The sequence below is a fragment of the Oryzias latipes genome, chromosome 19, assembly GCF_053564925.1.
Source record: "Oryzias latipes strain Hd-rR chromosome 19, Olatipes_Hd-rR_3.1".
In the NCBI taxonomy this organism is placed as follows: domain Eukaryota; kingdom Metazoa; phylum Chordata; class Actinopteri; order Beloniformes; family Adrianichthyidae; genus Oryzias; species Oryzias latipes.
The window spans coordinates 20,506,562-20,529,658 of record NC_136255.1 but is presented as its reverse complement, the minus strand read 5'-3'; the positions used below and the strand labels follow the sequence as shown (position 1 = coordinate 20,529,658).

General features: G+C 38.7%; 2 protein-coding genes across 3 annotated transcripts in view; both read right to left on the bottom strand.

The window, feature by feature from the left end:
* Positions 1–4,779: 4,779 nt before the first annotated feature.
* LOC144987844 (alpha-tectorin-like) lies at positions 4,780–16,008 on the bottom strand. Its single transcript, XM_078937430.1, has 24 exons — positions 15,768–16,008; positions 15,659–15,682; positions 15,297–15,412; positions 14,831–15,109; positions 14,526–14,621; positions 14,274–14,439; positions 13,124–13,524; positions 12,457–13,033; positions 11,769–12,352; positions 11,056–11,608; positions 10,382–10,980; positions 10,111–10,268; positions 9,591–9,991; positions 9,279–9,475; positions 8,746–9,141; positions 8,380–8,663; positions 8,028–8,302; positions 7,826–7,945; positions 6,827–7,011; positions 6,568–6,728; positions 5,878–6,129; positions 5,605–5,764; positions 5,437–5,530; positions 4,780–5,276 (listed from the first exon to the last, which is right to left on the bottom strand). The coding sequence occupies exons 1-24, from the start codon at positions 15,811–15,813 to the stop codon at positions 5,185–5,187; spliced, it is 6,216 nt and encodes a 2,071-aa protein (XP_078793556.1). The 5' UTR covers positions 15,814–16,008; the 3' UTR covers positions 4,780–5,184.
* Positions 16,009–19,902: 3,894 nt separating this feature from the next.
* The window catches only part of LOC101166533 (IgGFc-binding protein), a 45,746-nt gene continuing 42,551 nt past the window's right edge, over positions 19,903–23,097 (bottom strand). For both annotated transcript variants that reach the window (XM_023949210.2, XM_078937429.1), the window contains 9 exons: positions 22,773–23,056; positions 22,416–22,687; positions 22,202–22,321; positions 21,843–22,027; positions 21,605–21,765; positions 21,001–21,246; positions 20,759–20,918; positions 20,581–20,674; positions 19,903–20,487 (listed from right to left, as the gene is read on the bottom strand). In XM_023949210.2, coding sequence (XP_023804978.1) covers positions 20,393–20,487; positions 20,581–20,674; positions 20,759–20,918; positions 21,001–21,246; positions 21,605–21,765; positions 21,843–22,027; positions 22,202–22,321; positions 22,416–22,687; positions 22,773–23,056 — 1,617 coding nt within the window. In that variant the 3' untranslated portion in view covers positions 19,903–20,392. The remainder of the gene's footprint in view (positions 20,488–20,580; positions 20,675–20,758; positions 20,919–21,000; positions 21,247–21,604; positions 21,766–21,842; positions 22,028–22,201; positions 22,322–22,415; positions 22,688–22,772; positions 23,057–23,097) is intronic.

The window sequence follows — 23,097 nt, the reverse complement described above, 5'->3', positions numbered from 1 at the left end:
GTTATCTGCATGTGAGTTTTTCATAAATACACAATTGTTAAACACTGTTCCAGTAGAGCCCTAACCTCTCATTCTGAGTTCAACCAAAAGGGTCACTGTGTCTGTCTGGCCCACAACACAGAGATCTTGGCATCAAGCCCCATTCTTCTCAATCCCGTGATCTTCTTTCCACTACAGATTTCAACAGAGGCAACACTGAGTGTCAGGTTCAGTGTTAGTATCAGCTGTCAAGAATTGGAGGAAGATCAAAGTGGGACGCTGAAAAGAGAAGGGTCCACACCCCAACTCCAAACTATACAATAGAGCAGAGGAGCTTACCCCTGTCCCCTGGGAGTTGTAATGGGAGAGAGCAAATACTCCTGCGCATGGCCATTTGGGCAACCCGAGGGAGCCGCAGTGAAGAACGGCATTCTGGGAGTGGGGCATAATGGCCCCCTCGCTCCCTGAATGCGAGCACACACCACTGCTCTTTCCACACGTCACCATTTAAAGCAATAAACTTGTAAGGAGTCCACTGACCGTTTCCCTCATGTCAGCCTCCTGTTATTCCTATCTGCTGCATCATGACAAGCCATCTTCCTCTCCCATCCTCACAAACCCCAAAACAAATCAAGTTAGAACCGATCTGGTACCCAATTTATCTCAAACCAATGCCAATGCAGATCTAATTTCTGCCTCTTAATACAACAAACAGGAAGGGGAGCCAGTCGATAAACAGCTCATGGTCACTGTTGGAGGGAGTTTCATGCTGGTGGAGTGGTCAAGTTACGAGGCGGGGTGGGACAAGATGGTAGCACTATGGAAAAAAAACAGCAGGAAGATTATTATCCTTTATTCAGTTCATCATCCAATAAGCTTCTGAACTTCTAATTCCTGGACTAAACCCAATTAAAGTGTGCAAGAAAGTAAGCTAAAAGCATTTTGAGGATATCAACAAATGTTTTGAAATCTGTAAGTACAATAAATTACATTTCAATTTCATTATGATCATGCTTAAAGTCGATCCATTGTAAAAGCATTTCCAGTGTTTTTTCTAGTTATGATTATGCAGGTTTTAGTCCTCAGACGAGGAAAGCAAAGACCTACGTGGATCTATTTGTCTACAAGTGGATGGATCAGAATGGAGTGGAGCAGGGAGACTGTGGCTTAAGGTTGTATGTCTAGTTTTTGTCTGGTTCAGATTCACAACAATTTGAATGAAAAAAAATACTCACAAATGTAATTTTGAGCTTAAGTTTCTTTTAAAAGTTGTTAAATTAAGTAGAAAATCTAGAATAGTTTTTTTTGTTTCAAAGAAACTAGATGTTAAAATAATTTAAAATATCATTTAACATTTAAAATATTACATTGAAATAACAAATATTCCTACATGGAAAAATATATCTTAAAAAAGAACGTTGTTGAAATAAAATAACATTGCTATAATTTTTTGTTAAATTCCACTATGGCTCTGGTTTTAGAATAGAATCAAATAAAAATGTACTGATCCCACAAAGGGGAAATTATCTTGTCATAGCTCTATCAAAAACATCAGATGATTGACAACAATAAAATACGCTTATAAGAATAACAAGAATGCTTAGTATTGCTTAATACATTTGTTTTCAGTCTGTCAAAATAAACTCTGACTTATGGGGACGTATTATTTTGTATTTTCATGTTAATCCTGAACCAGCATCGTCTGTGGTGTCATGCTGCTTTTGCAAAATGAGAAACTGTACAACTGATGTTTGAATCTTAGATGTGATGAGAATAATAAAAACAACGGTTTTTAGATATTGGAATACATGTTTGTATTTATTATTAATTAAACAGACAGAGCAAACATACCAGCACAGAAAAGCAAAATGAAAAAGCAAATCTTTCCTGCATCATCATCACAGATCAATGCCAGGGTGGTGGGTTGGTAGAAAAATCTGATGGCAGGGGAAGGGCCTTTGTAATTTCTTTATTTAGGATTTCAATGGCAGACTGATGGAAGTAGAATACCAAGGAGCCTATATCACAATTTGTTGCAACTTTTTTGATTTATTGGTTCTTCACAAAAAAACCCAATATGAATAGTATGTATAGATGGGGTTAATAAACACAAATGCAAAGCAAGGCATTTCAAAAAAATGCGGCTTTATCACAACCAGATATGTTAATATTTATATTGAAGTGCAATGGGGCAATTTTGAAAGTATTTGAAACCCCTATTGCACTTAAGGGAGTCATACAATGTCATGCAAATGCATAGAAGATGCAGCATTTAACATATATCTTCCTTTTTTAAAGGTTAATTTTCCACAGGTGGTTTTCGAAGTACATTCCTTAACCTCAAGGGGTGCCGTTTCTGCCCTCAGACTGTTCAGCCCTCACAAGAATATACAGTTTCCCACATTTAATAACACTTGACAGACACAGCTGGATGTCAAGACAAACCCTTAAACCACAGGAAAACAAAATACCTTTCTCAGAAATGACTGTTCAGGGGAATGTTTTCAAGGGAACTTATGGGGTTGGAATTTGTGTTGGATTTAGTTAAATATTGCATTTATAGATTTTATTTGACTGTTCTTGTGTAGAAACCACCCAAAAAAAAAAGGAGATGGTGTGAGAAAAAGGTAAACCAGCACCAGGCCAGGTCTTAAAGCTAGAACAAGGTCAAAGTGCACATTCAATTGGAGATGTAATTACACAGTGAACTGCAGTTCAGCAGTGGTCAGCGGTGCTGACATGAGGGGTGCTGCTCAGGGAATCGGCAGGTCAAACGTCATGTAGTACCTTTTGTGACCCTTCCAACTCACCACACCTGGAGGGTTATGAGGGAGTCCACATGAACCCGCTGGGCCATCAGCACCTTCTAAAGGTCAACATGCTGTTCTTAAGGTTTCCCTTTGTTCCCCCTCCTCCAGATTCAAGTCCACTTTAAAACTTGATTTTCCCCATTCAATATGTCCTCATCTTCACTTTAACCTCTGAAAAGTACCGCAAGAACATGTTAAAAACACCAAAAACACAGTCCTCATTAGGGTGGGTCTTTAAGGGACTCGTAAATCCACCAGATGGCGCCCTGCAACAAGTCATAAATTTAAAGCTGACTCAAAAATTACTTAAAGTTTATATTGAATACTGTTTAATCTTACTTACCAAATAGAGAAATAAGTAAAAGAAATGTTGTCTGTGCGATGTGAAGACTTTTTATGGTGTATGAAACTCTAGATTTCAACATTAGTTTATTTCCTACAATTCAAGCTTTAGGACCCGTGGACCTAGTCACCATCTGTGCCAGTGATAAGGCAAATATAGACTTAACAACAGAACCTCGAAAGCAAAAGACAGATGGAAAATGACTTTAGTTACCAAAATAAAAGCACTGTTCAGTCAAGAACGTTTTGATTAACTAAATCTGCACAGAAAAACAAAACGTGAACTGTTAGAAAGCCTGTTTGTCATCAGAAATTACCATTTGCATTGTGTCATTACTTCACATTTCAATTTAAAAACACTTTTACATTTTAGTGGGTGTTGTTTTTTTAAGGACAGAAAGGATTCATTGCTGCATGCAATACTGAGTATTTAACCGGTAGTAATTAGCTCAAAACTGCACCTTACGTGTAATTTTTCTAAACTATCCTACCTTTATGACAACCTCTATTATCAAGATAGCTAGTTAGGTGTGCCTATAAATCGTTTTTTCCCCAGGGTGATGGTTTTTTCCAACCTTCAATTTTTTACAAGACCAGAAATAATAAATTTCAATACAGTAACACCAGAAGAAAATGTAAATTAAAAAACGCCTGGATTCCAAAATGTTATATTAAAGTTTGTACATTAATACTCATCTTCTGTATTGCAGAATGCATCTAAATCCTCTGACAGTAGAGCCAGGAGTGAATCTAAAGTTTTTAAAAAAATATTTTTAGAAACTCAACTCTCTTGTCCTTTTCTCACACACATTTCCTTAACAAATCTGTCATTTTTGGCTGCAAATAAAAAAAAATTTAGTAGCATTTGTTCATTAAGTAATACTATAAAAGAAAGCAAACAAAACTTCAAAATAAAAACACAGAGAAAGCAGACCTTCAAAATAAAAGCAGAGTTGACACAAAAGTCACAAACAAGTTGAAATATGTTACAATTTTTTAAAATGCCTATTTATACAGGTTATTACTAGGACGTGTAACATAGAGATCTGGTAAGTACCAGTTATATATGAAACCTTCGTTAAAACGGATCTGTCATCTAATACAGTTTTGTTGAATTACCGCAAAAGTATCAGTAAGTCCTTAACTTCTTTTTATGCTTATGTCTGCAAATAAGATGGAAAGGCTGCAAAATCCAACCTCATATAGCTGCAAGTCCAGAGAAACTCAACAAATGCCAACCACAAATACATATTCATGTCTTGATTTTAAAAGTTAACCAATCGACCTCAGTTTCTGAAAATGATTTTTGAATGACAGATCAGGTTCTTCTTTCTAATCTAATTGTCAGAGAAAGCCTTAAGACCTCATATTTGGAGACAAATTACATACAAAATCTTTGTTCATCTCATTAGATCATGTTTAGCACAGACAGGATAAAATTCACACGCCAAAATGCAAACATGGAAGGGTCTCTGCACTAGCCACAACAAAAAGATATATCACAAAAAAGTGACATTTTAACAGCTCCTTTTGACAAAAATGGAACCTATATTGTTGTGATAGTTTTAATGATTATGTTTATTGTAAGTTGAACATGTACAGAACATTATGTGGTGTCAGATGCAACAAAAACAAACTGGCTCAACAATTTAAGAAAAATAATTTTTATTACAATGAAAAAGCACAAAATATGTCATGGTTTTTTAAATAGCGTTTTTAGATAGCATGCAGTCTATTGTATGAGTTTGATTGTAAAGTTATATCTATAATTCAAAAACTCCCAAATTGTAAAATAGCTCATTTTGTTATTAGTCGATATGTTTTAAATTTAGCCCTGATTTAAAAACACAATATTGTTTGTAAAAGATTAAGCCACAAATATAACTGGAAAACATTTTTATTCTTTGAATCTATCGCCCTCTAGTGTTAAAAGATGTGTCATTGTTCTAAAAACATGTAAAAACAAGAGTTTTACCATTATTTGCACCGTTAACACCATTAAAACTTTATCACAAGTAAAGTCACTAATTCATAAAAACAATCTGTCCATAAACTAAATTAGAGTTTTTGCAAAAAATAAACAGCCAATCAAAATCATCAGAGGTGCAGGGAGGCCTGGAGCGCTGTTCATGATTCTTCTTTCATCTGTAAGGCATTAACAATAGTATATAATCAATTTAAAGGGAATTATGGTGGACGACATCAATATAATATTGTTTTTGTTTTGATTTTTCCACAAATTATATCTTAAAACTTAAATATTAAGTGCTTCACAAATTGAGCTGTTATAGCAATAAGACCATACCTGAGGCCATATGAAGTGGTCCTATGGTGATGGCTGTAGCGTCATGGTGGTTAACATCCCTTCGTACCCTTGTGTGGTAACCCGGGTAACAATGCTGCAGGAGACGGAAACTTTAGAGCATCTGTAGCATTTAAACAGCTAGTTTTCACAAAGGTAACTGGTACGTACAGCAGTGCAGTTGCTGTGTCTCAAAAGACACAAGTGAACTTGACAGTGAAGGTAGATGGAGGAATAGTTGGTGAAGGTGAACATCTTGAAGGAGAAACGAGCCACAGTGGAGATGCCGTTCTGAACCAGCTCCACAGTACCATCATCTGGATTGGGACACCTGGTGGTAGAAAGGACTCTGTTACTGTTTCAAAGTCATTTGAAAAACCGAAGCATGAGAGGTATTTATTTCTGAACTATGGAAGTAATGTTAAACAGCAATGACTCATTTACTCGTTGCTGATCAAATCCCAGCGGACTGGGTAGCTGGGATCACTGAAGGGTGTCGCCCAGCAGGAGTCCAGAATGGTGGAGATCTGGCGTTCATCAACTCCCTCAGTTAGCACCTCAATATACAACCTCTGGTTTATTTCCATTTCTAAATTTCTGTTCCGGTTTAGAGGGGATTGGAAGTTAGGGTCTTCATAAGGTATCATCCTCAAATGATAGTGGCCTTCACCAGATGGAAGCCTCTTGTTAACAATGCTGAAAACCAAAATTGAAAAAATAGTGGAGTCATTATTGCAAATTACGCATTTAAAATGTGTGTAAAGAAATGTAATAATAAAACTATAGTAAAACACAAGGAATGGGAGTATTTAACTGTATATATATGCATATATATGTATATATATATATATATATATATATATATATATATATATATATATATATATATATATATATATATATATATATATATATGTGTATATATATATATATATATATATATATATATATATATATATATATATATATATATATATATATATATATATATATATATATTTGCAGCAAGATCTTTTTTAAAATTTCTGACACAGAATTGCCTTGTAGGTATAACTGGACTTGCACTACATGGTGTCTGATTTTAAAAGAAGCAAAATAAGTTGGAAAGCATACATAACAAAAAAAGATGTTCACCTTTCTAAAGGGTTGATGCCCACATCCATAGACAAGGCCTGAGCCAGAGGGTATACACAACTGAAGAGCAGGTGAATGCTCTTTTCACGACTGATGATCCTGTCATGGGGGTCCACATCTCCCTGGACACTGTTCTCGTAGATAAAATGTGTGCCGTTGCTCTATGAGAGTTACATATTATATTTATAATCGTTATTTTCCTGCACACAAACTCAATGCTCTTTTTTTCATCTTTTTTTTAACTGAGTTTCGACTGTACCATGAGAACTGTCCCACACAGTTTGTCATCATTATTGAAGTGGAACACCAGCCGCCCGTCCTGTAGAGTCCCATTGCAGGAATCGTCTCGTAGATGGAGATCACTGAGGTGAAAACCAGCTTCAAACAGCTGACAGCGAGAGAGGGACAAAGTGCCCGAGCTGCTCACACATGTGATGGACGAGTCTGTTGGGTGATAAAGCAAAACGTATCCGAAAAACTGAAGAACAAGTCAAAGTTAGTCAAGTACACTGGAAATAAGATTTTTAAAGTAGAATATTGACCGTATTTTTCAGAGTATAAGTCACAGTTTTTTTTGTTTGCATAATTTGGATACTTATACTTAGGAGTGACTTATGTGTAATTTATTTTTTTCTAACATAAAAAAGCTCATAAATCCCTCATTTTTTTCACCTGAAACCACTTGCTCTTTGGCGGTTGTTTCCCACAAACAACCACTAGAGGGCACTGTAGGTCTGTGTAATAGTATTTGCTACTGACAGCAAAGCAGAGGAAGAAGCATTGAATTCCAAGAGGAGAATCTGATTCCCCTTCTGAACTTAATATTTTTCTTGTTTGCATTGAGACAATTTTATTCTTGGTTTTTAATTTTTTTTCTTCCATGGACTACTGCTGGACAGCAAGTCATTAAACTGGATTACTGAGACACAGAAGTACAGCTGAAAGCGGCGTCATTCAGACACAGCTCCTGCAGTATACTCTAAACCTCAATTAAACAGCAGACACAAATTGTGAAGCGTTTAAATATTCCCCTAAAAGTGCAATCTTTACCCAAATGTGACTTGTATAAAATTTGTGTCTTATTTATTATGCATTTTGGCTGCTGGGACTTATACTCTGGGGTGTCTTAAAGTCTGAAAAATATGATGCATATTTTAGTGAATACTCTTAGTGCAAAGTGTATTTTAGCTTCAAGTTTAAAAAAAAAAAAAGCTAAATAGGAAGTATTTCAAAGTGAGAGAAGAAAAGCTGCCCTCACCAAAGCTCTCATTGTTGGGTCCATGATGGTGCTCATCACAGAAGCAGCCGTACACACCCTCCTGCTCTCCACACCACTCATTCTCTGTGCAGTCCAGCTGTTCACAGGGATCTGACTCATCTGGAAAAAAGACATCAGGTGTATCAGAAGAGATACCTGGTTCTAAGTGGTTGAATGAAACATCGCAATAGTGCATCCATACCACAGTGTAAAGCAGGGCGCCACTCTGGGATGTCCAATCCTAAAACAGTGCAAGTTTTCTCATAGGCTGAAACTGCAGAACACAGCATGCCATTGGCTGGAGTGTAGAGACAGAGATCATAGACGCAGGAAGAGAAAAATGGCTGTGGATCAGAATGCAGGTGACAGGCACTGAATGGACCACTGGTGTTGGTGATGATGCTGCAGAGTTCAGAGTATTCTTCCAAGAAGCGACAGTTGCCAATTCCATCACTTTCTTCATCTGTGGATCCACATCTGTGAACGAAAAAGGCGTACTACTTATTCTGTGTCAAAGTATTCTTGAAATGGCTGAGCTTTTCACAACGGCTCACCCTGGTTGGCTCATGGGTGACTTCCAGCTGTTTCCAAACTCTTTGTCATTTTGGGTGTTTGTGCCATTTGGAAACACTTTATCATCAGATGGATCACCATTAAAGTTTCCACACATCCCTGTGACTCTGTTTTCTCGGCTTTGACTCATTCTGACCATTAAAGTCCGTTGCCCATCAAACTGAACAATGAAGTCAATTGCATCAAAGACTATGTAGCTTCCCTGCCTTGAGACCTGGGCTAAGGTTCCTGCAGGGGTGGGAAGAGAAGCTTCAATTCCATTTACCTGGAAGTGGAAAATAGTCAAGAAGTTAATGGAAGTCAGGAAAGATTTATAATTCTGTTTATCCTAAATGTAGAGAGATTACCTTCACTCTTCTGTTAGATCCAATCCAGACATGTACACTCTCATGTTGTTTTGAGAGAAATATGTCCACAGTTGACACAAATGACACAAAGTTGTTGCCACGGTGCTCGTTAGTGGCTACTACCTGAAATTGGGTTTCATTGTTATCATGGTTCAGACTTTCAGTAATGATGTAGGAGCATGTTCCCTGGAAATTTGTGACTCCTCCATCAAAGGAAATGTAGTGTGGGTCTCCTAACACAGTGCAAGTGGACATTGCATCATAACAGCCCAGCTGGCCATCCTTGATGCTGCACTGTTGTGCAGGAGTGCAAGAGGCTGGTAAGCAACGCAGGTCATTGGGTCCATGACATTCACATCGCTGGGAACAACCTTCAGTCCAGAAAGACTCATCCACCTGCAGCCAAATGGGGAGTCATTAAAACAGAAGTTTCAAGGACATTGGCCAAACAACGAAAAAATGTAGCTTAGTTATTATTTGTAAAACTCGAAAAGTGATCTGTAAACTGCTGAACATTTCTGGATTCATCTTACATTATAGTAGAAGCCGTCATATTGACACCCACATCTCTCCACAGGAACACAGGTTGTACCACTTCTGACAAAGCCCTCATCACAGAAACATCCCTCTGAACAAGCATGCTCACAGGTGGCATCAGTGCTGCTGGCACAGGTGTGGCCACAGTCTGTTCCACACAGCTCATAATGGCTGTTTGCTGGACAGTGAATGCCTTAAGAGGGAAACACATTAAGTTAAAATCAAATTCATTAACATTTTTAGAAGATTTGCCATTAACGTTTCCAGAAAACTGTTTTTTGAAGTTTGAATTAAAAGCAATGACTCACTGCAGGTGGTGTTTTGTCTCCAAGGATAGATCCGGACATTAGCAGACTGACATGCGCTCACATATGCTTCAATGGCCCTGCACAGAAGATCGTTTCCAGCATTTCCACCCACGCAAACGTCAAACACGCAGTCGTTGAAAAACGGGGCTGGATCCACCTCCTCGTGACAGAAGCTGAAGGGGCCGTCAGCTGCCTGAATCACCTCACACTGAACTCTGGCAACTTGATCATCTGTGCACTGTGGACAGGAGGAGCCACAGCCATCACTGCAGGTGTAGTTGCCTGGAACTTTCCAGGCTGCCCCAAAAGCATCAGGTGTGGTGACTGCGGCACCATCTGGGCCATGGAAGTCGTCATTTTTATTGCCATTAAAATTTCCGCAAAGTCCACAGACTTTTCCTCTGTATCAACAAGAAAAAGAATCATGAAGCCAAAGCTTATGGATAGCTTATGCATAGAAATCGTGTTAGTTTAAATAATCACACCAATTTGAATTGTATTTGTAATGGACTGTAGAAACCTGTAGTCTGGAGGAACGGAGATCATAACTGTACTGTAGCTATCAAAGGTGACAGTCAAGCCAAAGTCTGTACTGACAAATACACGAGATCCACTTGTATAGATGGACACACGGCTTTCATTCAGGAGAATTGGCAGGTTTCTTGTAATTCCATTCACCTGGAGGTCATAGGAATACAAATTAGTTTTCTGATTTCTACTCAAGCAGCGCTCAAGACCAACATTTTGTACTATCATTCATGCAGGGGATCTGTGTAATTGTGACAACTTACTTCTGCCACACCATGTCGATTCCTTGAGATATGTATCCAATATCCCCACACTTGAACAAAAACTTCAGCAGCAAGAGAAAGTGCCAAACCATTCCACTGCTCATTCTTTGCTTCCACAGAAAAGTCAGTGAGCCCACTGGTTACATTGCACACAGTCGCCAAAACATAACGACACGTTCCTTGGAAGTCGTAGGCCTTGCGGTCAAACGTGATGTAATGTGGGTCTCCAGAGGAAGAGCAGGTACCATGAGGGTTGGGATGGCAACCAAACTCGCCATCTACCACTCGACATGCCTCATTGGAACCACAAGAGTGTGGCACACAACTGACCACACCAGTCACACCGTTACAGCTGCACAAACTCTGACACTCTTCTCCATCCCAAAACTGTTGACCACTTTCCCAATAGCGCCCTTGATGGTAGCATCCACAGGATGTTGGTGGCACACACTGGTTTCCATTGAGGACCAATCCATCATTACACTGACATCCATCCTGACATGGAGTGTCACAGCTGAAGGGGAAGGAGAGACTGGGGCAGGTGGAGGGACAGGATGTCCCACAGACTTCTGAATGGCTGTTTGAAGGGCAAGTTGCCGCTGCAGAAATAGAAAACAGATTTAAAAGTAATCCAATCAAAGGTTACCTCCAGAAATTATGGGTATTGTTCTTACCACAGCCAGTTGTATTCCTCCACTCTCCCAGAGAAACCCCCTGTTGTTGGCACATCAGGACATAATCTCGTAGAACCAGACACAGTGTTGATTCAGGATCTTCAGATCTACGGAGGATGTCCACACACACGTCCACTTGCTGTGATGGGTTCACCGCATCCCAGCATGGTGTAAATGGACCATGTGGTGAAGTCAGGATGCCACAGTAGTCACTGGAATTGTAATTCGTTGTCGAATTATGAAATGTGTTTTCCACACAGTGAGATGCCAGGGAGCCTTCTCGCCAGCTGTCTCCAAACACCTGAGAACTGTGGACCAGGGTTCCATTTGGTGTTTGAAAGTCATCATTGGGCTCATTGTTGTAGTTTCCACAGAGTCCACCAAGTGAGCTGGTGTAGACGACGGGAGCAGTGACACGAACAAAGTGAGGCCACACCGTTTGCACAGTCAGACCAAAAGATGTGCGTAGTATGATGCTTTGAGTGTTGCTTTGGAAGATGTGGATTTGGTTGGATCCAGAACTGAAGGGCAGTCTAATCAGCTGCCCATCAACCTATGGTGCAATGGTTTATAATTAGTCATCAAGATATATTAAATTAGATTTATGTTATGGAAGCAAAACTACTAATCATCAAATAATTTGTCATTGTTTTTAATAGAAAACCCTTTGAATATTCACCTTTTGAAAAAACTAGTTTTTAAATGTTGCTTACCTTAACTTTAGCATTGCGTTCCAACTCTATGGAAATATGTTTCCCTTCTGCTTCAAACGTTATGAACTGTCCAAACCCTTGCTGACCCTTTGGCACCTTTTCTGAAGTCACTTTGAAGTGTGGGTGATCAGATGATCCAATTACTTTGGCGAGGGTCAGTTTACATGCTCCAGCATACTGATATGTCAGTCCATCAAATGTTTGATAGGACCCTGGCCCCCTTATCCAGCATGTGGCGTAACCATTTGGTCTGCATCCTCTTTCTCCATTATCCACACTGCAGGATTCATGTGGGCCACAGCCATGGGGGCTGCATGTCATTGAGCCAGCGGTGCAGCTACAGCGCCTCCCACAGTCTTCATCCAGTATAACAGTCTGTCCTGATTGATAATAGAAACCCTCAAAGCTGCAGCCACACTCAGCATAAGGAACACACTCTCCAGCACTGAGGACATAGCCGGTATCACAGACACAGCTCTCCTGAACAGGAAGGGGGCAGTTTTGGGTGGAGTTAGGATTAACACAGGTGGGTGGACATCCAGTTGCTTGAGACTCAAAGTGGCTATTGGCTGGACAAGGGATTTCTGAATGAAAAAACACATAATTAATCTTTATTTTTCTGACCTTTAATAAATAAATAAAAATAAAACTCTTTTCCAAAAATATGTTTTTATATGTAAACACATACCACAGAAGCCAGGTCTTCTCCAGCTTTCTGGCTGGATCCCATTTTGTTGACACTGACTTGCATATACACCTAAAGCTTGGCACAAAAAGGGTTGGTATCCTCCACCAACACACACATCATAAACACAACTGTCCACAAAGTTTTGTGGGGGAAGTAATTGGTGGCATGCTGCAAAAGGTCCAGAGCTGTTCTGAAGGATGCCACAGTGGTCATTGTTGCTGTATAAGGCAGTCTGAGCTGCAGTGCAGCCAGCACATTCCAGACCTTCACACTGAGCTTCACAACCAGGCTCATCCTCACCAGGTACTTGCCAACTGTTGGCAAAAACTACTTCAGAGCTGACAATCTCGCCCTCAGGAGTTTGGAGGTCATCCCCAGGGTTATTGTTGAAGTTTCCACATAGACCACATGTTGCATTCTGGTATGTGTAGGGTAGACTGATACGGAGATAATAACTTCTGTCGTAGGCTACCATCAAGCCAAAGTCGGTGCTGACAATCATTGACATGCCTGACTGATAAACCTGGATACGGTCCTGAAGAAGGGAAAACGGAGTCGCTACAAAGTTTCCATTAACCTGTGAGGACACATGAAACAAGTTTAAAAACATACAAAGAAAAATCTTTTAAAAAGTACATTAAATTATAATCTATTCCACCTGACTAACCTTTGCTTTGCCAGTTGTTCTTTTGACGAGTTCAATAGTTTCATTGTACACAAAAACTTTGACAAGTCCTGTCCAGGAAACATGAGTGCTCCCTAAGTGCTCATTTTTGCCCTCTACTCTGAAATAGGGCAGCTCTTTTTGACATTGTTCTGAAAGCACATAGGTGCAGGTGCCTTGAAAGGTAAACCTTTTATTATCAAAGGTGTAGTAATGTGGGTCACCACTGATAGTGCAGGTTTGTCTCTGCACCGTCTGGCAGGAGAACTGAAAAGTATCTGGCATGCAAACTTGGGAGAAGGAGCAAGGCTGGTTAGAGCACTGCAGGCCTGTCGAGGTGCACGTGCACTTCTGTGCACAGCTGGAGTCGCTCCAAAATGAGTCACCCAGCTGCACAGGTTCACCTAGGGTACAAGAAAGTGATAGATGTCAACATGGACAACAGTTTTGATGTTTTCATTGTGTGTGATAGACATAGAACAGACAGTGCATTGCATGAAGAAACATTTGCAACATTTGTTTTAATTAACCACCTTTTTTATTATTTATTTCGGTGGATTAAGAATAACTATAGGAAGCATAGGGAAAATAGTAAGACATTTAAGACCAATTTCTGTGTCATCTGTCTATGTGTATGTGTAAACAGTCATTTTCATTTGATAGAATTTAAGTGATATAGATCTAAATGACCTGTTCGTTCTCACTGATACACTTTATAGACTTGCATTTATTGCAATTTAACATTGATTGGAATGTGTGATAGTTAAAGGGTAACTGCTTCCTTCAAGGCAGTAAAAATGCCTGTTCTTATCTGGAAACATTGCCAATTTGTCAGAGGTGAGAAGGTTATCAAAAGGGCCACAAAAGGAACGTTATTGTACTTTTATTGTATTTTTTTTCTTTTCATAAACTAACTTCTGAGCTAAAATAACTTCGTCTTGTAGTGCACTGTGTTTGAATAATTTTGGAGGAAGCTGAATGCAACTGTCATGCTTAACTCCAATAATAGATGAACTTCTTTACAAAAAAATGAGATTAACATGCTTGTGGCAAGATATTTTCTGCTCTATGAAGTGTTGGAGGGTTATTCCAACAACACAACCTCCTGCTGTTGAGTACTGACTAAAAGTGAAGGAAAACATTTGAGACTAACCATTAAAAGTGCAGCCTCTCGCTCCATGGTCAGTCCGAAAGGCCCATCGTCCGGGGACATCTACATTGCTGCTGAGGCGGAAATTGGAGTTGCTGCCCGTTGCAGCACTTGTGAAAGATCCAGGAATAGTATAGTGGTGTTCTGAGCGTATTGTATCATATCCAGCCTGCAAGGGTTTCAAATATCATTGGGTTTATTAGCAATTAGAGAATAATTAGACCAACATCCTATACATTCATCATGGAGTCACACCTGCACACTCCGGGAAGTTGAGGCAATGATGCCATAGTTCATGAGCACAAAGGAGTACTGTCCCCCAGAGATCAGCACAGCTTGGGCTGTTGTTTTCTGTAAAAAGATTTGTTCATCATTTACTGCAAGATGTAAAATTATTATATTCCATATTATCAAAATATACTTTTCTTAAGATTTTCCTTCTCGGGCCTAAAATCTGTTAAATTGTGCTATACAAATAAACTTGGCTTGCGTAAATTGTTATTCAAAAATTGTTATTCAAAGTCTGGCATGTGAGGATGCCACCGGTTATGTTGACTCACCGTTCCAGAATTTGAATAATAGGCCACCTCGTACCATGTTGCCACAAAGACCCACTCGGCATTAAAGTTTAGGTTTGGGAAGTAAGTATTAACATCTTGTGTAGCTTGTTGGAGGACACTGCCGTTGGTGTATTGGTTGTAGAGGATTTTACCCATTTGTCTGTTGTCCAAATCTGTCCAAAATGGAGCAATTATGTCTCTAGATCCATGGATTGGGAACCTATCAGGTGTCGTTGCACTATATGCAGTGTCAAATGTCAAGTGACCATTATGATTAACCTAAAAGAAAAAGCACATTAAGAAAATTTGGTCATTCTCTCATTATTGCATCAATTTAAAAAATCTGTAGTGAAACAGCGGCCAATTTACTGTTACTTTTGCATTTAACAGAAAAAAATACATCCAGTATAAATTTTGTTGTTGTTGTTTATACACAATGAGATTAATTTGCCCTGAAATCACATACATATATCCTATGATATGCTTGTCCAAAATACAGAAAAGTCCTTTGCAAGGTAATCGGTGGAGAACTTCCATCATCTACTCGAGAACTTTCAGTTCCAGCTATTGGATAAAGAGGCTCTGCAAAAACAAAAACCATATTAGTATTATATGAACATCAAAACTGTGATAGTAGCAAATTATACTGTGGAACCCCCAAAATAAATTTTGTATCGTTTTAATTTGGATATACAGTTTAGTTATCTAAGTAAAAAAACTGATGCACTTTCAAATCAGTTAAACATCAGCTTTTATGTTAAGGATTGAATGTTTATTCTTACATACATTGAATATATCTTTACATAATGAAAAAAAACAATAACTTACCCACAACCTGAGGGTTGACTACACCTGTGTGAAAAAGCAAGAGAGTGACAGTAATATATAAATTCATTTCACATGACACAAAATAAAAAATGTCAAGTACTTTGCTTACCTACTAATCCTAAAAGCAACAAACACAACATGACTTGACCTGCCATTGGTCAAGTACAGATAAAATGTGATTTTCAAATAAAAAAAATATGTTTCACTAAATAAATACAGTCAAAAACATTCATCTGGAAATGCGCCTTTCTTCTTCGTCTTCTTTTTCTAATACAAGAATAGTGTAGGGTCACCAGGCCTCAAACTTCTCCCACTTCTCTGAGCCTTCAGGCTGAAATCAGCCCTTATATACAGTAGGTGGGAAAAATTCCCACATGTTACAGTAAGTAAGTATCCTTTTCCCGCTTTTGTGAGTCATTGATAAACATTTACAACTGACTATAACTTCAAAAAGAATTTCAAGTGTCACTCAAAACATGCTTGAAATCAAGGACAGTGCATTGCACAATCAAGTTATCAACTGGATACAACTTTACAGAAATGAGTAACGAGAGTTATTCTTTTGATGGGCATGCCACAAATTGAACAATCATAAAAAAACGTCTTTGTTAGCAATGATTTACAGAAGGTCTACAGCAGTGAATCATTTTCATGAAATTGACATCATTGATGTCAATTTCACAATTACTTGCCGGAATAAAAGATTGTTGCTTGACACATTTTATGTTCTGGATGCTGCAATGTTAAAAATGCTTCAACCTTGAGATCCCAGAAGAGTTTGCCGCTGGAGCACCAATAAATCACGACTGTATCAACTGTGACTGTTTTATCATCTTTGCACAATGTCATACTTTATATTTATTTAACTTTGTGTGGTGTGCGACTTGGAAACCTGTTTAGCTTGAAGTATTTAAAAGGGTGTATTGTAATACTATAAAGACTAAAAAGACTTCTTCTGGAATAAAGTTTAAATTACAATGTATTCTGCATACTATACCAATACAGACACCCAACCTTTCTCTTATAAAAACATAACATATTTTACAAATTACTTGGACTTTAATGTTTTTATTTAAATCAAAATTCCTGCATAGGTTTGTGATCCATCTTTTAAATAAATAGATAAACCCTACAATTAGTGGTTTGTATCTTTACTGTACTGGTCGATAATTGGATATTCTGATGTTTGTGGCTATGGTGCAAAGGTAGAGCGGTTGATCTCTGATTGAAAGATCGCAGGTTTGGTTCCCCCCCTCTCCACCCATGTGTCAAAGTGTCTCTGAGCTCTGATTGGTTATGGGTTGGCACAAGTGTCCTGTAGCAAAACCGGCATCGGTGTGTGAATGTGTGTGTGTATGGGGTGAATGGGACTGTGACTGTAAAGCGTTTTTGGCCTTCAAGGAAGTGCTATATTAGTATATGATGCCATTTACCATTTTGCTGTTTTAAGACTTTTACTGCACAACTGTTAGGGATGAATAATGTTAATATAAGATTGCAAGAACAACTGCACAGTGTTGTTAGTAAAGTTTTAACCCAGATCAAATTTTTTCATAAAAGTAAATGTATGTGGAATGTACCACAGACCAAGTGGACCACAAAACACATCTCTGATATTTTTCTGTCACACTGATCTCACCATGGGTCCCTATGGGAGAACACCTCTTAAATATGTGATTAAAACCATATTGTACCAAGAAGAAAATAATTTTTGAACTATATACATTAAATATGTCTTTCTGACACTCTATGCATACAGTCTGCGGCAAAATACACAAAATCATAAATCAGATCAGCTAACGAGGGCTGCCTATTCCGGATCATAACCCTTGTGCTATCCGAGGCACTTTAACATTGGGAGTTGGATCATCTAGACCCACTAGACAGTGCGCTAAACCTTTTCTCTTCAATGATTTGTGATCTTCACTGGTGTCCATGGATAACATGAAATCCTCTCCACCTTTGTCATGGTAGGAATAAAACGTCAATGGTCATCTTGACCCTATAGGATAGCACTCGTGCGGGTACTGCGGGTTATTGGGATGTCTGGGGCCCTTGCAGGGTCATAGAGAGTACTAGCCTGTTCTTAAAGGAAGCGCAGGTGTATCTTGCAGTTTCCTTGAGGGTCATACAGCCACCTAAAGGGACATTGTCAAAAATGGAATGTACAACTGCAGTGTGTCAGTGCATGATCAAATATTTGTAGGGCCAATGTGCACGTGAATATTTCAAACAAGCGAGTACTTTCTGTTATTTTTTTTTATCCTATTGGTAAAGGCTTAAACATTATGCAATAAGATTTTCAAAAAAGAAGAAGTCTCACTGCCCTTTCTTTACAGTGAGTCGAAGTGTCCTTGGGCAAGACACTGAACCTCACCTTGCCTCTGGTGGGAGGTTGGCGCCAGGGTTCGGCAGCGGAGCCGCCATAAGTGTGTGAATGTGTGTGTGCCTGGGTGAATGGGACTGTGACTGTAAAGCGCTTTGGGCCTTCGAAAGAGGGTAGAAAGTGCTATATAAGTATACGCCATTTACCTAATCAGTCTTAAAAACCTTTATCACAGCCATAAACTTTAGTAGGTGGAATTACAACTATCAAAAAAGACGTTTCTCTTTGTGTTCATTTAATTCTTTATCAAGACACGTTGATAAGAATGACTCTTTAACCAAGTTTGAAAAACATACTTCACAGAACAGGAGGCAGTTTGCCCTTTATTCTGAAAAGGTTATTTCACATGTACATTTTATAGCTTTTCATATACATATTTTACTGTTTGAACATTTTTACAGACCTTTTTATTGTACTAGTTTTACTTTTTACCCCAGCGGCGATGTTTTAATGTGCAGTTTGATAAGGGTATACGTAAACAAAGCAGAAAGCATTTATCTTTTTTCCTGACAGTTGTGATTGATACGATCTGACATCGCTCACAAAGACAGCATTTTATCACAGTGGAAGAACTGGACAAGACAGGTATAGATAAGGTGATAGGTTATCTTTCCTTACGTGAGTGGGCCAAGCAATGCCCCACTTACAAACCTTTTATTAGTCTTTACACCTTACTTTTTTCTCTTTTAAGAATTTTTAGGCATTTTAAATAAAGCAAAAGAAACTACAAAATGTCATAAATGACATTAGACAGGAATATTCAGCACTTTGATTCTCGCCAGCTTTCTTTGTTTCATAATTTCCCAGTTACTTCCCTCTGACTTTGTTAATAATTACTTCATTGTATTGCGTTGTCAGAACAGACTTCTTTTGACTTCTACGTAAATGATCAACTCTTATTATAAATTAAGTCTAAGAAAATCCTGACCAAAGAAGAGTAAGATCTGTTTAAATATGCAAATAAGTACTGGAGAGTGAAAAATACTAACAGGCAGGGATTTAAGTAAGCTCTTTTGGAAAGTAAGTTGAAAGTAAATTCACTTTTTAATTTATGGCCACTGATGGTTTCTAAAATCAGGACAGTTTTCATTTGTTCAATGAGAGGAGTTCTTTGATATAATAGTGTATAAATATGTAACATTTTTGTGTTGTGTGTGCATATACAGCATCATTTACAGACTAGGCTTCATTGTTGGATTGAGTTCAGTTATGTTTACTTGGTTTTTGTCATGTTTGTCAGGCCTTCCTCCCATTCAGTCAAAACATGTTAGGTTGTCAATTATTCACAACTCTTTTCATATCAGGTAGTTATTATTAGTCTATCTCAGTGTCTGGTTTTCAGATACTGGTTTTTCCTCCCTTGTTGCATGCTTTTTACTTCACTTTGAGTTGATTTATTAAACTGACCGTCTGCATTTTGGGTCCTTTTCTGGTAACCCAGCAGGAGGGTCTTCGTGGCAGTTTTCTTGCCAATCTTGTTGGTGCATTTCAGTCAGGTCTAAGGATAGTTTGTTCCAGTCTATAAGGTAACACTAATAGTTTTGTCAGACGTGCATTCTAAAGACTTACAGAACCCATAAGCTACAGGCAAAAAAAAAAAAATTAGTAACCCCCAGAACCTGCAACTATGGCCATCCATTTATAGAGAAGACACAATGAAGAAGTTATCAGCAAATGTAACACTGTAATACTTGTTGTGTTGTCTTTGTCTCTTATAATTTACACACACAAAAGAAAAAAAATGACCTTACCTGGAAAAGAAAGAATTAGAATGAAAATAACTTGTACACATTGTAACCTGTTGATGAACAAGTCTATTAAAAGACTTATCAATAAGAACTTAACAGAGCACGAGAGGTGACATTAAAAAGTAACTTTATTGATTGGACATGTACTATAGCCTATGCCTGCATTAAAACATACCAAAACCCTAAAAATCACACAGAATTAAGTTTTTTTAACCCTTGTGCTATCCTAGGCACTTTAACATTGGGAGTTGGGTCATCTAGACCCACTAGACAGTGCTCTGAACCTTTTTTCTTCAATGATTTGTGATCTTCACTGGTGTCCATGGATTACATGAAATCTTTCCACCTTTATCCACCTTTGTCATGGTAGGGAGAACACGTCGATGTAAGGGTGGGGTCATCTAAGATAGCACAAGGGTTAATCAACAGGAATACATTCAGGAGTGAATAAAGAAATACAATTTCAGTTCGTCTAAAATGTCTCTACTTTAGACAACATTACAAAAAGAACAAACCCATTAATTAAACCCCTAAGATATAACTAAGTTTAAAAAAAAACCAAAAGGTTTAAAAAAAATGTAAGGTTTTGTCTCTACAATCTCACAGGATTAGAGTTATGGCTGCCAGCAAAGTAACAACAACAGTGAAGACTGATGTCAGCTGTCCCGCAGCGCTGCTTGCTTTGAGTTTTCTGTCTGTAGATACAAAATCATTGCAGGAGAGATTGGTCAAACTCTATTTTACAAACAATCCAAATATTGTGGAAAAAATAAGAGTATAAGTTGTACCATATTTCTTTGTGCCGACAGGTCCGTATGAGATGGGTTGTGAGTCATAATCATACAAATCCCTTCTGAATCTCCTGTGATTTGGGTAACATTGCTGCAGCAAAACAACATTCAGAGGTTTTAGTACCTTCATTGTGTTAAACATTGCACATTGTCTTGTTTAGCAGGTTTTACTTACAGGAGTGCAATCGCTACCATTCAGAAGACACAAGTGGACATTACAGTGAAGGAAAATGGATGTAAAGTTGGTAAACGTGAACATCTTGAAGGAGAAACGAGCCACAGTGGAGATGCCACTCTGAATCAGCTCAACTGTACCATCTTCTGGATTAGGACATCTGTTAGAGGAAAACGTTATAGAAAGGTCCAGAGCTATGAAGATTAGATGTTAGGAACTTCTGAACATAGAAGAGATCTTACTCATTAGTAATGAGATCCCAGCGGACAGAGTAGTCTTCAGTGTTGACTGGTGTCGCCCAACATGAGTCAAGAATGGTGGCAAGTTGGTGTTGATCCACCCCTTCAGTCTGCACCTCCACATAAAGCTTCTCATCTACTTCTATGTCTGTTTCACTTGTAAAGGGAAAGTGAAAGTCTGGATCCATATAGGAGGTCATCCTTATGTGATAAGAACCAGTGCCAGCTGGAAGCTTCTTCTTCAATAGACTGTAAAAGAGACAATTAAGATCTTTGGAGTGATTAGGGAAACTCAATGGTCAAAAACATATTTCTTTTTTTAGGCAAGGAAAACTGCGTGCTCCTCAATATAATTAAAGTTAAAATTATCACAAAGCACAAAGCAGATTGTTTTACAACTTAAATATTACTTTTCTAGTGTGAGATTTAACGACTAATTGAAGGACAAAGTTACCATCTAGCCCAAGATTTTAAAGTCCTGGCCTACAATTTGACTTACAGGCTGATCAATCTATGAAGATACCCCAAGGCAGGACGGTTTTTAAAACATTCAGAAAGTGCCTATCTAATCAGCAAAGAAAGCATGTAAAACAGAAGGTAATGTCACCTTTCCACAGGGTTGATGCCCACATCCATAGACTGAGCCTGGGAAAGTGGATAAGCACAGCTAAAACACAGTTTGAGTTTCTTCTGACGACTGATCAAAGTTCCAGGAGGAGCTGTTTCACTCTGAATGTCGTTCTCGAATATGAAATGTGTTCCATTGCTCTAAACATAGAAATGAGAAATTAGTATAACTGAAACAAAAAAATGTCTTTGTGAACAGTCTTGTGTGTGATTTGTACCCTGAGAACGGTGCCACAAAGATGATTATTGTTGTCGAAATGGAAAACCAGTCTTCCATCTTGAAGAGTCCCATTGCAAGAGCTATCGCGAAGATGGAGAGCACTGGAGTGGAAGCCGGCTTCAAACAGTTGACAGCGAGACACAGACATTGTGCCTGAACAGCTTTCACAAGTAATAGATGAGTCTATTTGACAGGGAAAGCAAATAAAGAAAGCATTTCAAAGTTGGCAACACATTAATTAAAAAAAAAGTCAAATTTAGCTGTTTTAACAATGTTCTTTTTTATACAAAAGAAACATGTTCCTATACTCAATACAGGCATCTAAAACACACAGGAGCTTTGAGACATTCTCCTCACCGTAGCTGTCATTGTTTGGTCCATGATGGTGCTCATCACAGAAGCAGCCGTACACACCATGTTTCTCTCCACACCACTCATTCTCTGTGCAGTTCAGCTGTTCACAGGGATCTGACTCAGCTGAAAATAATAGACCAGAAGGATTATAAAAGAGATATTTAATCTCATCTGTTGCAACAGGTTACAAAATGATATCAAAGTAATGCAACCATACCACAGTGCAAAGCAGGGCGCCATTCAGGGATGTTCAACCCTGAAACAGTGCAAGTTTTCTCATAGGCTGAAACTGCAGAACACAGCATGCCATTGGCTGGAGAGTAGAGACAGAGATCATAGACGCAGGAAGAGAAAAACGGCTGTGGGTCAGAGTGCAGGTGACAGGCACTGAATGGACCACTGGTGTTGGTGATGATGCTGCAGAGTTCAGAGTATTCTTGTGAAAAACGACAGTGTCCATCTTCATTTATTTCATCAGTGGATCCACATCTGGAGAAAAATTACAGATGTATAGTCTGATCCAGCACCAATAAAACACTGTATGATGGTATGATGCTTGTGTTCAGAAGCTCACCCTGGCTGACTGGTTGGTGACGTCCAGCTGTGTCCAAACTCAGTGTCATTTTGGGCGAGTGTGCCACTCGGTTTCACTTTATCATCTGAAGGATCTCCGTTGAAGTTCCCACACATCCCACTGACTTTGTTCTGATAGTGCTGACTCATTCTGACCAATAGAGTACTCTGGCCATCAAATTGGACAATAAGGTCAGCTGCATTAAAGACTACAAAGCCTTCTTGTGTTGACACTTGAGCTATGGCCCCTACAGTTGTGGGAAGAGACACATCAGATCCATCTACCTGGAAGAGGAGAGTTCAACAGAGTTAAAGAAGACGTGAGA